This window comes from Plectropomus leopardus, chromosome 8, assembly GCF_026936395.1.
Source record: "Plectropomus leopardus strain MGB_pleo_1.0 chromosome 8, ASM2693639v1, whole genome shotgun sequence".
Classification (NCBI taxonomy): Eukaryota; Metazoa; Chordata; class Actinopteri; order Perciformes; family Serranidae; genus Plectropomus; species Plectropomus leopardus.
The window spans coordinates 8272467-8290277 of NC_142183.1; the positions used below are offsets into that span (position 1 = coordinate 8272467).

At 39.6% G+C, this 17811-nt stretch overlaps 1 protein-coding gene across 2 annotated transcripts in view; it reads left to right on the forward strand.

Moving 5' to 3' along the window:
- The first annotated feature begins 1328 nt into the window (after positions 1–1328).
- Positions 1329–17811, forward strand: part of pdgfc (platelet derived growth factor c) — a 65927-nt gene continuing 49444 nt past the window's right edge. Inside the window, exons 1-2 of one of the 2 annotated variants that reach the window (XM_042493512.2) lie at positions 1331–1818; positions 1983–2184. In XM_042493512.2, the coding sequence (XP_042349446.1) occupies positions 2073–2184 (112 nt within the window). In that variant the 5' untranslated portion in view covers positions 1331–1818; positions 1983–2072. Of the gene's footprint in view, positions 2185–17811 lie in introns of both variants that reach the window. The other variant, XM_042493513.2, reaches the window with a different exon arrangement.

A 17811-nucleotide genomic window follows, 5' to 3' on the forward strand; every position in this document is an offset into this window, starting at 1 on the left:
TGGATTTCATTGTTTAACCGTGTATATGTTATAAATTTGATGAACCATGATGCACCGGGCAAAAAATGTAAGCGGGCCACAGGGGCCAAAATGATGTAGCCTAATAGAAAAAGCAAGGAAAAGACATTCATGAGCATGAACACAAAGGGAGCAAATGTGATACACACGGTAGCAGCTTTTTGTCTTTTCAAAAAAAGGACAAATTGCACAACTTTTTTTTTTTCACTGACATTGGACAAAGCTTTATGGAAAAACTATTTAAGTCATACACAATGATGAGGAAACGAGTAGTGAATTACTGCATTCTGCACGAGAAAAAGCATTTTCTCTTCTTTAGCCTTAAAGGGGCAGTTCCACCCAAATCAAAACTAAGTATTGTTCCCTTTTACCTATAGTGCTATTGATCAGTGTAGACTGTTTTTGAAAATATCGGCTCCAGAGATGTCTGCCTTCTATAGTAGTTCCTTAGTGAAACAGCAGAAGGATGTGAGCATCTTTCATCCACAGAGGCCTCCAGGCCCCCAGGAAAGCAGCTCAGCCTCGCTTCCAACTTTTACGAGTGGCTACTTGCGATATTGCAGAAAAAAAAGCACATAGACCATCACTGTAAAAGAAACATCTTTTAAACTTTTAGGTAAGATGAAAAAATAATGTATTTTGATTTTGGGGTAACCTGTCGCTTTGAAACTAATTTTTGACACATTTTGTGATACAAGGTTTGGTTTCTTTAATTTAGTGGTGTTAGCAGTTGTTACAGGTTTATTTTGAAAGAATAGCAGACTGAGGCATGCCTGAGAAGATAATACTGGTAAAATCAGCGACATCTTTTAAATCACTTCTTAAAACTCCCCTTTACAGACTTGCTTTTATGTGATGTCACTTTTAATTATTTATTTACTTATTCATTTATTTGTTCATTTTTTATCTCCCTCCCTCATTCATTTTGTTGCTCTTACCTTTTTTTTTAGAAAATGTATTTACCTGGTCATCTTTTTATATCATTTCTTTTATTAGGCCTGTTTTATCGTGCTATTTTTATTTTATTTTATTTTATTTTATTTTATTTTTACTCTTAAAATCTTAAAATGCTATCGTTTTTTACTTTTATAATATCCAAGTTTATTTTGTATTTAACTCCATTCAAAATGATTTAATTTTGATTTGATAATTAAAGTAACTTAAAGACTTTAAAAACTTTGTATCGATACTCTCTTCTTAATAACAGACTGTGCTGAGTTTCTTCACTCTTATCTGGAGACGTTGACACTTTTCCTGGAAACTGCCGGAAACATGTGAAACTATTGAAACAAGTGGAACTGCATCCGGCAATTTGCTCCTGAAAGTGAGTGAAACACCTCATTGGAGGAGGCAGAAACGGAATAGTTAACATGCCGGGGAGTTTCCTCGGCTGGGAAGTTGTACTTTATGTATAGCACCTGTTGTGCCGTCAGTTGGCAGTCTCCAAAAACCCAACCCCGGCCGCCGCAGCGATATTTTATCTCAGTCTCCACCAAGTTATGACTCGAGACTTCTCCAGACAACAGAACCCGTGTCGGTGTTGGTCTGTGGGTACAGACCGTATCAGGTTGCTGGACTCTCTCGCTGTCTCCGTGTGTGAGCTTTCGCTGTAATGCGTAAAGATCTGCTGGGATTTACTCAGACGGAGGCAAGAACGCACCGTGGACGCGCGCTTTAGCCAAAATGCATCTGTGCTTCTCCAACGACCTCGTACCATAGATGATATGCCCGCATACGGACGCTTTTACAGCTAACTCCGGGATTATAATCACTTTGTCCAACTCCAACTTTCCTCAACAGGTGCGCACTTGCATTACGCAGAGGCGGCGAAGTCTGCGAGCTTTGGAGGAGGATTTGTCTTGATTTAGGGGAGATATAAGTTTCATTTTTTCCCAGAAGGACTGATGATTAAGATTATGTGGATTCTACTCTGCCCTTATCCTCTCCAAATGTGTCCAAAACAGCACTGGTGTCCTGTAAACGACGCGTGTGTGTGGTGATACAAACCATCCCGTCTACAGCGCTTTGTGATCGCCGACCACCACTCCATCCAAATGATCCTTCCATTAATATTCCTTCTTGCATCGCTTCTCCAACAATATGGCTCGGAAGCTGAATCAAGTCATGTCAGCAAGTTTAACCCTCCAAGCGTAAAGGAGCAAAACGGTGAGTTTCCATTTACTGTTTCTAACATTCACACACAAAAAATGAAGTTATTGAATTGCACATAAACTTTACTAATTCTCATGCACATAACGGCGTGCTCATTCTTACTGGGCTTCAAGCCATTCTTAAAAAATATGCACATCTTGCTTGAGTTTAAACTGCAATGAATGAGAGTGTTTCATTCAGTTTAAACAGCATTATCCTGGATAGGAAGTGCAAAATTACCTTTTACCTTTAAAGTGTACCCGTGTATGTTTAAGGGGGAAAACCCCCTGAAATTCCAGGTCCCCCGGGGGAAGTTTTCCCTGTGATCATAAAAAAGGCTCCATTCATGCAGCAGCAGCTCCAGGCTATGTAATTTGCTTACCCTCAGAGCTGCACTGAGCTGCACTATCAAATTCACCAATGCAGTTTTACTCAATGTTTAATGTTCAAGTTGATGGTGTATCTACCTTGAGTTGCATTAATTTCCCTCCGGTGATTTCTTTCCAACATGTGCAATTTGGCAATCACGTTTATTTTGTTGTGTGTTGGCGCGCGTGTGTGGGCGAGAGCGTGTGTGGTGAGGAGCTTAGGGCCATCTTTTAAAGCAATTTATTTTTGTTTTCCAGTGATGCGCTGACTCATGCAGATTGTTTCCTCATCTTGAATTTTCTTCATCCACTTACTGTGTACTTTGACCCACAAAGCACTAACTTAGACACATTGGTGTCCTTTATATTAGTCTAAGATACTAATTCATTACAAAATAAGGTAGGAATAACTTTTTGGTTGCTATGGTCGTCCGGACACTTGCTTTGCCTCTTAAACACTGACATTCATCAGGAAGATCCATGAACTCATAGGTGTAGATTTTGGGGAATCTCAACACATTCTCATCCTAACTCTCAAATATCACGGCATGTCTAGAGGACGTTCATGTCTACATATGACATGGTGTCCTCCTGCATCTGTTGTTGGTGTTCTTGGACACCAAGTAACTTTATGCCTGTTTAATGCATTGTGTCTTGTCAAAATACAGTATAATGTTCAGAGGAAATGTATGTTTTTTGCTCACTGGATACATACTTTTTTTTCTTTTTTTGATACATTTATGTCAGTAAAACACCTCATATTTATGTTTATTTCCTTGTGCAACACAAACACGTGGTTAAGTGTAGAAAAGACACATGGTTTGGCTCAGCATTCATACCTGAAGTGAACAACAAGCTCCCAGGTGAAGTCCAGGGTGAGCTGCATTGTTACCAAAAGCTTTTTAAACTAACACCATCTGGGTTATAAACTTATACCACAACCTAAACCTAAACCACTCGGTGGCTTATCATACCACCGTGAAAGGTGCCTTTTTGCGTCTGATGCTGAAATCACTGACCAAGCATTGGTATTTGCCGAGTGGGGAGTGAGGACAGGCTGTGAGAACATCTGCATTTAATTGCCACAATGATAAAAATTAGTGCTGACTTTTATTTTGACAAAATGTAGTAGATTTACTCCATAAAATGATGCAGAAAAGGCACAAATTGGTGCATAAAAATTCACCAGAATTCAGGAAATTCAGTGTTTCATGCTCAAAATGTTTTAATCTTTATTAAATGTGATCCCCCAATGGTGTTAAAATGACACCAACACCCTTGAATACATTTTACTATTAGACTTATTTATAAGTTCATGTTAGTAAATTGTTGATAGGTGGATTTTGGACCAGATGTTAAGTTTTTTGGAAGGTTTAAGTAATCAGGTAGATTGGCAAAGCAAAAGCTATGCATTAGGAGGATTTTCCAAAATTTAGAATCTAAAAAGTTAGTGTTATCTTAAAGGATTAACTAACAATAACAAAATTTCTGTCAATAGTTAAACATTTTTATCGGACTGATATATTGACAGAGATTTATTCAACAACACAAAGAGGCAACAGGACCCCACAGGCTACAGTTCAAAGTACCGGTATCCTGCAGATGTTGCTCTGGTCAAACTTCATTCATTACTCAGCCCTCTGTAGCCAATGGCTCTGTCTGGCCTTGTGTGAGGACATGCAGCGCTGACTTCACTACAGTAACAGTCAGGGCTGGGAAATCAGAGCCTCCCGCCGGGATCTCCAGGTTTAATCAGGACTGGCTGAGAAAGGAAAACAACAGTGAGGAGAGAGGGGAGGGCAGGCGGTGAAGGAGGTGGACGAGGAGGGGGGAGAAGTGTGGGGTGGAGAGATGTTAAACTGTCAAAGAACTCTTTGAAACAGCGGTCACACATTGGCTGAGGGCAAAGCTGGCCAAGCCGTCTGTAACCTTTGACTGGAGTGTCTGAGCGCTCACCGTTCTGGCGCGCTTGATTGCTGATGCTCTGTGAGACAATTTGATATCGATCGGAGGGGAGGGGAGGGAGCCAGACCTGTCTGGCATGTTTAGTAGTAGTTGCCGAGAGAGTTATGGTCCCCAGTCGTATTAAACTTGGCAAGCGGAGGCTGATGACTCCATAAGATATCAGAGGGGGCTGTCTCCCATTGAGGGCCGGTGCTGTGTGAAGTAACCATCTGTCACAATAAATGATTTGGACAAAAGTCTCAGAAATGCAAACAGAATGGGCATGAACTCTAAAATGTAAATTTTGTGTGTTGTGGTCATAAATAATAAGAACATTTCCTTCCTCCACCGCTGAGGGTTATATTACAATAACATGTATTGCATATGTCTTTTTCATGTGTTTGCCACATGGCTATAAGGTTTCACGGTTATTAAGAAAAAACATTGCTAGAAATGACATCTGCAGTTGCACTACAAAAATGCTTTGTATGGTTTCAGGCATGAGGGTTAAAGGCAAATGCATGTACCCATCCACCCCAAACACCACCGCAGTCTCTGGTTGTCTGTGCAAGTTACACTTTTCCTTCCCTTATAATTGTTTTACAGATTTTGTTATTTGCATTTTAGGATATCAGACTCATTTTTTTCAAGATGATTGTTAAAAAGCAAATGCATTCTCCTAAAAATTACATTTACGCACAACTACTTTGCATCGGTTAATGTGTTTTGCAAGACACGTAATGCCTCCGAGATCAAGTTTTAATTGGTGTTAAGTATTGAAAAAGTCTGTGATTACCCCAAACACATTTATTTTTTCAATATTTAACCAAATCTGCAATCCCTGACTCTGTTACACATTGAATTTAAATGTGTTTTTTATGATCCGACTACAATTGGATGTGCTTGACCGCATCAAGTACAATACAGGTGTAAATGCATCCAAAACACACTGTGGACGGATTGTGATCTGATCACCTGGAGAGGTGGTCAGGTACACATAGAGTGGTGAGGGGATGACGTATTTTTTTAGGCCAACCAGGAAGTTGGCTTCGCACTGGTTCCCTTGTCAAAATCCTTATGGGATTTTTGAATGGGATTTGCGATTATCACCAAAAACAAACTCTGTGACAAGCACGTCTTTATGAGACTTACACGTTTTGTTCAGCTTGACAATCTTCAGACGAACACCACTTTTGTGTGTTTTGAAGCGTATATCACCAGAAGCAAAAAGCTATTGTTAGGCTATACACAAACTACTTCGCGGTTGCACGACTTAAACATCACAACTACAAACACTGTAAAAACACATTAAAACACGATTGAAAAATGTTATAAAGATATAAATCTACAAGTGAGAATGCAACTCTGTAAAGCTGTAAATGCGGACAAGTGGGTTTATTGAGTTTCTGTGTTTGGTGTGACGACGTCTAACATCCCCGACAAACACTGTAGTCCAATTTAGCCACTTATTAGCAACCGCCTTTTTTAAGATGAGTACAACCTCATTCACTATTGTGTACACATGTGCAAATGCAATTGACCTATCGATTAGCCCCGCCCACGAGTGCCACCAGCCAATCAGATTTCATGCCGCTACACAATGCACTCAGACATCCTGCTCCTCAGAGAAGCATCAGGAATTTGGATTTTCCTACAGTTTTATTTAATTTTTAATTTATGCAGTTATAACTCAAAAAATGGTCAAACAATGTGCATCAGGTAAATGTAACACTGATACGAGGTATCCTTAGAGGATAGAGAATGTAGCATATTTTATCTCATTCCTTAAACCTCACATAGACAGAGCAAAGTGTCTCCTTTGGATTAAGCAGCTCAACGTAAAGAAGATAAACAAGGATGTCTACATTTATTCTAAGGTAAGGCAACAGTGTTAGCAAAATTTGCTGCAAAGTGACAATATAACCGTGTACATTATGTCAGCAACATCCTGTATAACGTCACCTTGCAGCAAAATGTGCTACGTAATGTTAGCTTAAGTTTGCTAATAGCCGCTAACATTATGGCCAACTTCAGCTTTGTAACGTTAGCTCATTATGTCACCAGTTCAACTTTGTCTTAGTATTTTTGTTCTTTGACAGTCAGATATCAGTGTTGACTGTAGCAGGCTGTAGTTAAAGACCGCCCAACTGAAAACCATCAGTTTGCTGAAATGTTACAAAAAAAGAAAAGGCTGGCTTCTGCAATTTCATTGAAACAAATTTTGCAGTAAAATTACAGTATTCTACAGTAGAATGTGAGGTTTACAGTGTAATACTGTCTTCAAAAAGCATAAAGATTTACAGGTTGTAAACATGTTTGCCTGTGCTGTAAAGATGGGTATTTTAACTTGGGGGTCTAGCCTCAAGTGGCAATTAGAGGAACTGCAGTTTTTGGCATTTCAGTACTGCTCCTCTTTTCAGCCATTTGTGTCCCGAGGATCTTTGTCTTACCTAAAAAAAGTGTTTTAGTTCCCTTACAACATGTAATGCAGGGCCTGGACAACTAGCAGTGTTGTGTTTCTACCAAGAGGCATTTGTAAAAGAAAATTAGTAATAAATAAATGTATTTTGTAGGAGATGTGATTTGTTACAGCAGTTATAGTCTTTATATTTAATGGAGTAGCCCTTTTATAGGAACTTCAATCAATATTATTCTGCCGTCCAAGTAAAAAGACTCATGCATATCACAATAAAGCTTTGGCTGCACCTTGTCTTCAGGCTTATTAACTAACAGCCTACATAAGCTTGTTTCATTACACTGAGATGGCCTCTGTTGATGCTACAGTGTTTACAATGCCTGTTTCCATTAGGCTGTAATTTGCTGGCAGAGCTGACAATCGTATAACGCTACACATCCAGATGCATCTCAGCCTCACAATCATACAGGTCACCTCAGGTGGCCGCCTCTTTGTATCATATCTCTTAGTTAAGTGGTCTTGCTGCACTTTCCCGTAGAAGGCCACCTAGCCCACCCAAAAGCAACGGCCCAGGTCTTATTAGAAAAATCCGGCTGCAAATATTAGTAGGAGATGCGGATTACCTGCAGATATTCCCGCATATCCCCCCTGAGCACCACTGGAGGAAGGTATGCAACGCGTTAAACCTGCCAATGATCACAGAGGCTGCTGTTCCACTAGAGATTACGAGATTAGGGGGAGGACTGGGGGTCACAAGGGTCACGGGCCTACAGGGAGCATGTGCAGCTCTCTGTGTATACATACATGGAGGGCTGAAGGTACAGAGGTGCATTGTGCATTTATTAGATTATGATGCAGAAAAACACGCAGTTTAAAGTAGGAACTTAAAAACAGGAAAGAGAGTGGGTGGCCTTTCAGGTGCACTGTGAAGTGTACCTCACCCATTCATTCATTCATTCATAGGTGGCTGTGAACACTTGTTAATGGCACACTTGAAAGAAGGAAAGTAGGGGGACTTGTTTTTGTCATTCAGAGCTCAACAAGTAAAAGTCTTGTTTCATTGTATGATTACTTGAAAGTGGCAACCTGCAGGGCTGAAAAATAAAGCCAGTGCAGAAAAAAAACTGCACTTAAGACTGCACTCTAAAGAGGGTCAGTCCCCATCGAACCTCATGTTAAAATGCCCAACTTTACAGAAGAAATAAACATGTTTACAGCCTGGTTTAAAAATTAATTAATTCATTAATTAAATTCAATTTTAAAAAATGGTTTTGTTCTCTCAGGTTAATTTCTAGGGCTGCCCCTTAAAGTCAGAGTTTTGAATCATCAGTTGGAGACCCCTCTGTCAAATTTTTCAGAAGCATCATTGCAGGTGTTTTGTTGTGACCTCTGTCCAAAGCAGTACGTTGCCGCTTCTGTGCTGGTGAATTTGGTTCATTAAAGACGCAAAGCAACACAGTACATAAAATTAGCAGAGCAGAAGTGTCATGCAGTTTGGAACGCTGTGTTTAACTATTTATCTTTAAATGTTACAGGTATGGCTGAAAATTACATCAAAAATAAACAAGTTTGACAATGTCCTATTATCTGATTGTTATTGTCAGCACAACTTCATGGTGATTTGGTCTAGTTATCTAGTATTTAGCGTAATCTCTCATGCCAAACTGACAGAAGAACTGGAAACTAAAAAAATCTATTGGCCATAACATTATCCCATTCTGCTATTAAATAACTAAGGAGACTCATGCATATCTGTATTGAGGAAATTTGGTGGAATAATTAAGAGAACATTTTTGAATGGGAATGTGCAATGATCAAATTTAAGTCCTCCCAATTCACTAGTCTGATCCTTTTACAAGAAAGCAAATACTTTTTTACTTACAAAGTCAGACAGTATTATGTTGCTTCAATATACATGTAAAGTCAAGAAAACTTTAAATTTTCTCAGCCAATCGTTACCAAATCGGTCCTGACTAGACCAAACATCATGATTTATGTACTGTAGGTGTAAGCCTCTCCTCCTGTGGCAAGCTGGCATTCCAGTTTCCACTATGTTATTTTAAGTGGTTTCCATAGTGCTTAACTCTATGTTTAATTTGAAATTATGATACGCCTCTTAAAACAGTGAAACAAAACTAGCCCGTATTGGAATCTCCATTCATTCTTTAATACAGGTCAGATGTTTCCGGAGCCGGTTTCCCTGGGAAAGCCCGTTTCTAGTTAAAAGAAGCTGTACTTTGATGGATTTGCTTGAATGAGTGACTGCAGCACTCTGCAGTTTATCATTGTAGCGGGCCGTGCAATAGCAGCCGGTATACTTGGCTGAATGAAAACCATCAGAGGAAATGGACAAGTCGAATATTCAATGAACTCAAAGCAGAGAGAGCAACAATTACACTACTGTCAGATGAAAGCTGCAAGATGTTTGTCAGGATGGTTGAGATGATTTCTCATTTTCTCTATGAATCTTGAACAATGGATTTTTTTTACTGGCTTCACATCTTGTCCATCCTAAGATTAGCTGAACGCATCATTTCCCATGTAAACATTCAGTGTAAGCAAGAAAAAGAAAATCCCCAAATCTGCAGTTATGTGATTTTTCCACAAAAGCGTCAGTAGAAACCCCCAACCACTGAATACAGACAGGTCTATGTCTACTGGCCGGAGGAGTTTTTCCCCTCAACATCTCACTCCAGAGAGGGGGACCCTGGATAACTGTGTCTATGTTTTCCCTGTCAGCACTATTTGAACGTGGAGTGCTGTATTTGGCAAGCAAAGCATGCCACCGCCTGCCTGCTGTTTGTCATTTCAGTCGGCGGGAGCACCGTCTCCCCCGCCTCCTCATGCAGCCAAGGGAGTTTTCAAGGGATCTGGGTCACAGGTCTACTGGAGAAGAAATGTTCTGCACAGACACCGAGTGTGTCAGTGCTGGTGAGCTTTTCTTACAGTAGCCTACAGTCAATGATGTGGACTGTGAGAGTCTAATGAAGTCAAAGGTCTCTAGAAACTAGATGATCATGATGTTTTCAATCTGCAGTAATAGATTTTTGACCACTTCGGGGAAATTATTAGATATTCCTGTTTTTCCAATGTTTTGGCCAGGAATAAATGAGACCTGACTGATAAAATAACCCATCATGCAAATGTTGGATTGATCTTTTACCATCACTTTGTGTTTAGATGCACAGCTAAGCTCAGTGATACTGATAAGATTCAGTTTGCCTTTAATTTCCATTGCTAAAATAAAAGCAAAACTTTTTTAAGTAATTTCTTTGTCATTTTTAGTTTGTTTTAGAAGACAAAGAAGAAGGACAAGAAAATGAAGGAAATCAGGTTTGGTGGAAAATTGTATTTTTAGGCCATATCGCCCAGCCCTAGTTGTCATCTTTGGCAGCGTTTCCCAAACCTCTCCTCGAGTACCCTTTGTCCTGCATGTTTTACATCTCTCCCTGCTCTAGCACAGCTGATTCAAATGATCAACTCGTTATAAACTCCCAAAGCTGCTTGATAACAAGCTGATCATTTAATTCAGCTGTTGCAGCAGGGAGAGATCTAAAGCATGCGGGACAAGAAGTACTCAAGCAGAGGTCTGGGAAACGCTGGTCTTTGGCATTGCATTGTAGAATATTTCTGCCAGCATTTAGTTTCCAGTGTTTACAAACTAGAATATTTCACCGCAAATAGTTTGCAAATTGTTTTCATGTACGGTTGCTGTCATATTTAATTGCATGTTGGTGGGGAATTTTGGACCCACTGGAACTGTGTCAGTAGTGGTTGCAGTTAGCAACAGATTGCCCAACTGAACCCAACTGCTAGTAGCAGAATATAATCTTTATTTTTTTGGAAATGCACTTCATGCTATGAGGCACACCCTTATCTCATAAGCCACTACTGAAGTGTCCTTATGCAAGGTTCTTAACCCTGAGCTACTGAGTTGCCGATATCAAAAGTTCACTGGGTGTATTTGCAGCTCCCAGGTGTGTCTGGGACAGTCTGAAAAGAAATCAGGGTGTTGGTGAGGAAAAACATTCATGCTCGGCAAATACTGCCTGGATAAATAATGTCCTTAAAGAATATCTTTGATGTTGCTCCTAGTTTCTCCTCTTTCAGTCTCTTATCAGTTCAATTCTGGAGTGGTCTCATTGTCCTGCCAATATCGGCTGCCCTCCAAGAGGAAACCGACTTTCTGAAATATTACCAGTTTGCAGATAAGGATTGTCAGCCCGTTACACCATCAGCTTGGCAATATCATTTCAAATGTTTGGCTTTGTCAATGTTTCATTGCAAATGCTGAACAGCCACCATTTCACTGACAGTTGTAAAGAGTTGATATGACCACTTTCTCTACAAATAAATACAGATAACATTTCTTTCATGTCTTTTCCTTCCCTTATCTATCAGATGAAATTACCTGAATTGAAAAGCAATTTAGCCTCCTTAGCGGAAGGACTTGGTGAATGTTATCAGCTGTTTCTGCACAATGACTCAAGTAACTACAGTCTGACCAGCTGGCACCAAGCAAAGCAGCTCCAGACTGAATAAAACAAGGCAAAAAAGGAAAATGAGCAATTGTGAGTCAAGTGCATGCCTCTGAGACTCCCAGAGTAGAAAAATGTACAATTTATAAATTTAGACTTCTAAACACGTTACTGTAAATAGTCCCAAAGCTAACATTGATTCTGACAGGCGGAGGGAAGAGTCTGCCTGCTGCAGTCTAAACATGAAGGTTGGAGTATGTCTGCCTGAAGTCAAGATTACTTGTCAGAGCAAATACCTGTCATTCACTGTGAGTTAGCATTGTTTCCTCAGCTCCCTTAGTGTTTTTGCCCGGGCAGATTGTTCTCCTGACCTTCTGTTTCACTGGCCTCACTGACACAGTGCTGTGGGTCAACAACACGTCTACAGAGGAGGCTGCTTACTTTTTTTAGCAGCTCTCAAGGCCATGAAACTTAACTCAAAACAGTTTCAACATTTCCATTCAAAAACAGAAGAATTATACAGTTAGAGCCAACCTAACCCAACCAATATATTCCTCAAACATATTCATCATAACATATCACAACTCCATAGTTTTATATGTGCATAAATAATTGTAATTTAAGGTTCTATGTAACTTTTTCCAATTATTACTCATTTGTTAAAGCCAATAGGTGATCAGATTCTAGCGTGACTTAATACTTTAACTGTCTGTCGCTGCCACACACAGGTTAGACCCAGAGGTCAAGCTGGCAAAGCCACAAAGTGAAGGTCCATTTTCAGAGCTCTAGTCCACTCTTGTACCAGTGAAGTAGCTTTGGTAGCTTGGGTGCACTAGCTAGCAATTCTTGTCTCATTTTTGGTCTGATAAACAGTAAATTAATACAATTCAGTGCATCAAATCATAAATTCAATGCCAAATAGCTGACAATAAACAACTTAATAGTACAAAGCAAAGGTGTTTGACTACCAATGTTTCGTAATAGTAGAGACAAATGTGAGAAAGAGGCCGCTGCTTGCTTCTGTTTGTGAGTTAGCGTATGGTCTGGGTATTGCAAAACTTAATTGCCCTTCTGGGATAAATAAAGTTGTCTAAATCTAAATCTGAAAGCCAATTATCTTTTATTCAGCAATGTGAAACAGATTTGCAGTTGGTTGAGTCATGACATTAACTGATAACTTGCAAACAGCAAGCTATCTTGAAGCCACTGCTTTCAATAAAATGTAGGACCTTGACAGACAGTAATGTTGTTCTGAATAGGATTATAATTAAAATTCTGTAACATCACTGTTCAGGCCGATGTCAAGGTGCAAGTGCAAGCAACAAGATGCTGGCTGCAGATCACTTTTTGGCCACTAGGGTTTTCTGAAAGTGAGCCTATATCAGCTACAGAGCCTTTTAGGGGTGCCTCAGAATTTGAGTAACACAATAGTAATTTATGATGGATGGATGGATGTTTGAGAAGGAAAATCTTTTTTCACATCAGGTGCATACATAGCACAAACATGTAAGATAAATGAGACTAAAACATGTACTGGCATTTGACGCCACAGACTGAATTTCAAGCCACATGTGCATTTTACATTAAAAATCACACATGTCAAGGCAAGCAAAAAATGAGGAGCTCTGAAAGGTTGTTTGATCTACTATAAATGCTGGCAAGAATATCATTCTTGTTGTTACAAAAACGATTCCCTCTAAAACAGAGGCTTCCATTGATAAAGCATTTGGATCAGATTAAGGCTGTGAGTTTGAAACTTTGGCAGGATGGCAGTGTTTTTACACAGACCTCAGTTGTCTTGCAGAGATGGTTGTCTTTATGGAAACTGGAATTTCACTGGACTAAAAATCTTGGCAGCGGGATGAGTTGACCTTGGGTTATCTTCTCTGGAGGGCATGTCTGCATAGCTCGGTAGATGTCATCACCTCCTATCAGAGAGGAATTTCAAAGACTCTTCTCTTTAATTCAGTGGGCGTCATGGGCATCACCTTGAAGCTGACTGACAGGGAGCTTGACCCAGATCAAGTGGTGAAGTATCCCACAGCTGTGTCTTTTATGGTAGAATAAAAGGTGGTAACACTTTACAATGAGGTAGATTTCCTGAATCAACCCAGTAGGCTATCTGTTCTCAATATGTTAATGGACCAGTGGCCACTTTCCTAATGAATCGTCCCTGAAAAGCTCTTTATCAGGTGGTAAATGAAATGTAACCAACAACCAACCATTGGGTACTTTGTGCTTATTAGTCACTATATGTGCTCCTTTCCATTCCTATTTGTGAAGAATAGCTACATGTTTCTGGAACTGCATTATAACAACACATTGTGCAAAGAAAACATTTATTTAACATGTTTGCTGTCCATCTCCTACAAGACTAAAATAAGGTGTTTATGTTGCAAATTTCTGCGAGTTCTCAGAAACACTGTAGACAATGTTGCCACACTGCTTGATAGCAAAATCTGCACTGTGTCAGAGGTCATAGTATGCAAACCCGTCCCTGTGACAGACACAAAGTCAACTAGTCTCACTTTACTATGTCTCCTTTTCTCTTTGTCATGATACTGGTGGTTTCTCATGTGTGAAACTGAGCTACTAGATTCATCCGATGCAGCAGAGACATTTCACGGTTATCAAGCACCATCATTAATGATGCTAATTTTAGAAAGCCGCAATGAGAGTAAGTGATGCTGGAGAAGCTTCATACAGTTTAGAATACCCACTGGACCCCTCAGTGCAGATATGATATGCATGTTTCGTTTGAGCAGTGAAAGGAGAATAAAATGAAGATGTGACTGTAGTTACAGCTTTTTACAGACTTTACTGCAGATAAAAAGTGCTGTACTCACAGATTGCATTAGGGGACATTAAGTGCTCTCTGCCATGGGCTTAGCTTGGCCAAGATAATTAGCTTGACCGATAGAACAATGAATGTGAAACCCTTTGTGTATGTAGTGTATCAGGATGACATGAAATCAAACTAAGAAGCTGTATACAAAAACAAGTTTAAAATCATCACCAGTGCAAAAACTCAATGTAGGTTTAACCATAATAGTCAGGGTCAGACAGAATTCTACAGGTTTAAAAAAGGTGTGTTTTTAGTTGGAATTTGAAGGTGGAGGGAGTCAATATTGTGAATGTCTTGTGGGAAAGAGTTCTAAAGAGCGGAGGGCAGAACAGCTGAAGGCTTTAGACCCCGTGGAAGTCAAGCGGGAAGATGGTGAAGTGAGTTGGACGGCAGAAGAGGATCTGAGAGTACAGTAGGGTGTGTAGATATGAAGGAGTTTTCAAAGATACAAAGGGACTTGGTTATGAGGGGGCTTAAAGGTGAGAAGCACTATTTTGAAATCAAACAACTCCACTATTTGCTACGCCATTGCTTCATAAATGGCTCAGTTGCAATATGAATTGGCACGTTTTGCTTGTAGACTTTAGCTGGAATAAATGCAGACATTTTGTCTTGTCTTGACGCTATTACATCATTCAGATTTTGTGATTACACATTGTTAGTAATAAACTTGCCCTTTGTTAATGATGGCTTAACTTAAGTGCTATCATTTTTTTTTCTTAGTAGTAACCATTCCTCTCGCAAACCCAGCTGTTGAATTGAACTGATAACCTTACATTACTCAAAACATTTTACTGGTTAAACTTTATTTGACGTTATTTTAATGCTAAAATGCTTTAGCTGTATTCTAGTGTGATCACTGCCCATATGGACTGTAGATCGTACCTACAAAAAGTAATGCACCACAATTTGTGTAAAACCCATATGCCAATAATTTATGTGTAACCCATGTTATCGGGAAGGCTGTGATTGGGTGACCAGTGCGCTGACAGGAGTGTAATTAAGGAGGGACACTGTGTATGGAGGCAGGTTTGGGTTGTGGATAGGTCACAAAGCACAAGACTATTCATCAGGTTCAAACTGGTGTGTGCACATTTTTGTAGGATATCTTACAAAGTATTGTTGGAAGATACGTTGACTTTTCTTTTCTCTGTTTTATACATCAGTACAGGTCAGTAAGATTTAGAAAGCAACAGCTAGTTGACAAGGATGAAACAGACCGGCCTGATTGCAAAGACTGTGAAGAGGGAATACATTACAACTGAGAGACCACAGTGCACCCTGATAGCTTCAGCATCAGGTGAGAGAGAGTCACTTGCATACCTCCCTAGTTTGGAATAGTCACATGTGATTACATACTTCAACCTAAGTAGTTTTTGAAAGTGGATTGAAAAGCAGTTGCATTTGTACTCATGTTCGATGGGGTCAAAATGTGTCCCTGACTCTGGCGGTAGTTTGGCCAATCGGATCACAATCCATCAGCCATCATTCTGGGTGCATTTACACTTGTACTTTCATGTTGTCAAGCACTCTAGCAGTCTGACTACCCAGAACGTATTTAGGTGTAAGGTGCAAATTTGGTCTAAAACTATATATGAATGATTACTCACTGGACTCATGGTGCGCTTCTGAAATCTGTGCTCAATCAGATCTTAATAAGTAATAATTGTAATAATAATAATAGAATAAGGATTTACAAGGCAGTACAGATAGCGACTTGCTTGTCAGGTCAAATGTTGGCTTATTTTTCACTGCATATATTGCCAAATATTGTCTTGAACATCAAATTGCACATAAGGTGTGCAATTATACTCCTTAACTAAATTACACACATAATGTGTAATTTGATACTTGTAACATGGCAGGTTGCTACAGAATAGATGTCTAGTAAATTTAAATAATAGAAATGTGTAAACTCAATAGTAAACTTATATTTCCTTTCTTTTTTGACATTTCAATTACTGTACAATTAACCTCCTTTAAGAGGGTGTTGAGTATCCACGACTGGTTTGCTTCCATTTTGTATTTTTTTAAAGTTAATACTGGTTTGGCATTTACTTTTGAGCTCAATCAAATTGTACACGAGATCTGAAAACAAAGAAGGCTCGCAGAACTGAGCTTATTTACCAACAATAACCTTTCTGACCCTCAGAGTTTTTTACTTTATCTATTAGAAATCTTTAAGACTCAGTACTAAAGTAAATCGCTTAAGATGTGTATTTTCTGCAATACAGCCTCATGTTCTTATGTTCAAAATCATTCTGGGACACTGGGCTTGTTTGGCTTGAGAAAGCTCATGTATGCGAAGTAAATTGCCTTTTTTCGCCATGTATAGCTCATGTTGCATGCGATGCATCTCAGCGGTGCATCATCAATCAAATATTCATCCTACCAAAGTTTATATGGAGTCATTTTTCTTGCTTTCAGTTTCCATTACCTAAAATACTTACAATACTAACTCATATATCGTGCATGCCAATGGAAATCAAACCACCACTGTATCTTCTTTACATGCCATCGGAGGCGAGTGAGAAAAGAGCCAAAACCTATTAAATGGAGATGTGAAATATCCAAGCTGTAATGCATTTTAGTGGGGGAGGAGATAAAAAACACACCTGTCCCAGTAATCATCGACATAGTGCCGTCCCATGGTGGCTGGATTATGTCACCTAGCACATGGTGAGATGTGATATACGGCACTATGCCAGTGGCATACAGAGACGGTAACCCAATCATACATACTATTTTGAGAATGTGTGGCTTTTCCCAAAGCACCAATAGGTTTTCGGTGCTGACTGGATACGCTCTGGCACGGCATGCTTACACTTGGATCCCCACGGGAGGGGTATCCATTTCTACGGCCCAAATGGAATGAAAATGCACATTAGGTATTCGGTCCTATGACTGACTCGAATGATTTTACCAACTGTGTGTGTATAGCTGTCTGTACGCTGAACAGGATCTGCAGCTACTTCATTTAATAATATAAGACTGAAATGACCTCTTTATTATTCAAGCCAGCTCCTCTGTACTACATGATTTTCGGTGGTACTGGAAAATGTTTTGTCTTGGAGCTACAGCTTCACTTCCTCTGACTCTGGCAGCTTCTACTGTTGGGGATCTGGAATTTTACTCCACTGTGACACTTAATATAAAGGGCAATTGATACCAATGGTAGTAGAGGACATACTTTAATACCCATTTAATGATTTTTAAAAAATATTTTTTAAGAGCAGGCAGAGGTATGGCCACATCACTTGGACTCAAGTCAAGTCACAAATTTGATGACTTTAGACCCTTCTGGACAAACTCAAGATTTGCAACTCAACTTGGACTTTAACACCAAAGAACTCGTAACTTCTCTTGAACTTGAGCCTTTTGACTCAAAAAATACTGGATACGTACCAACATGCGAGTCATCATGTACCGCCACTTTGTCGGTAGATTTCCATGTCTACAAAGTACTTGCTAGATATCCTGCTGCTTCTGCTGTTGGCATTCCTGGACACTGCAACCAAAGCCACATGTCAACAAAAGCACGTGGTTATGTTTAGAAAAAAGTACATCATGGTGTGGCTCTATATTCATACG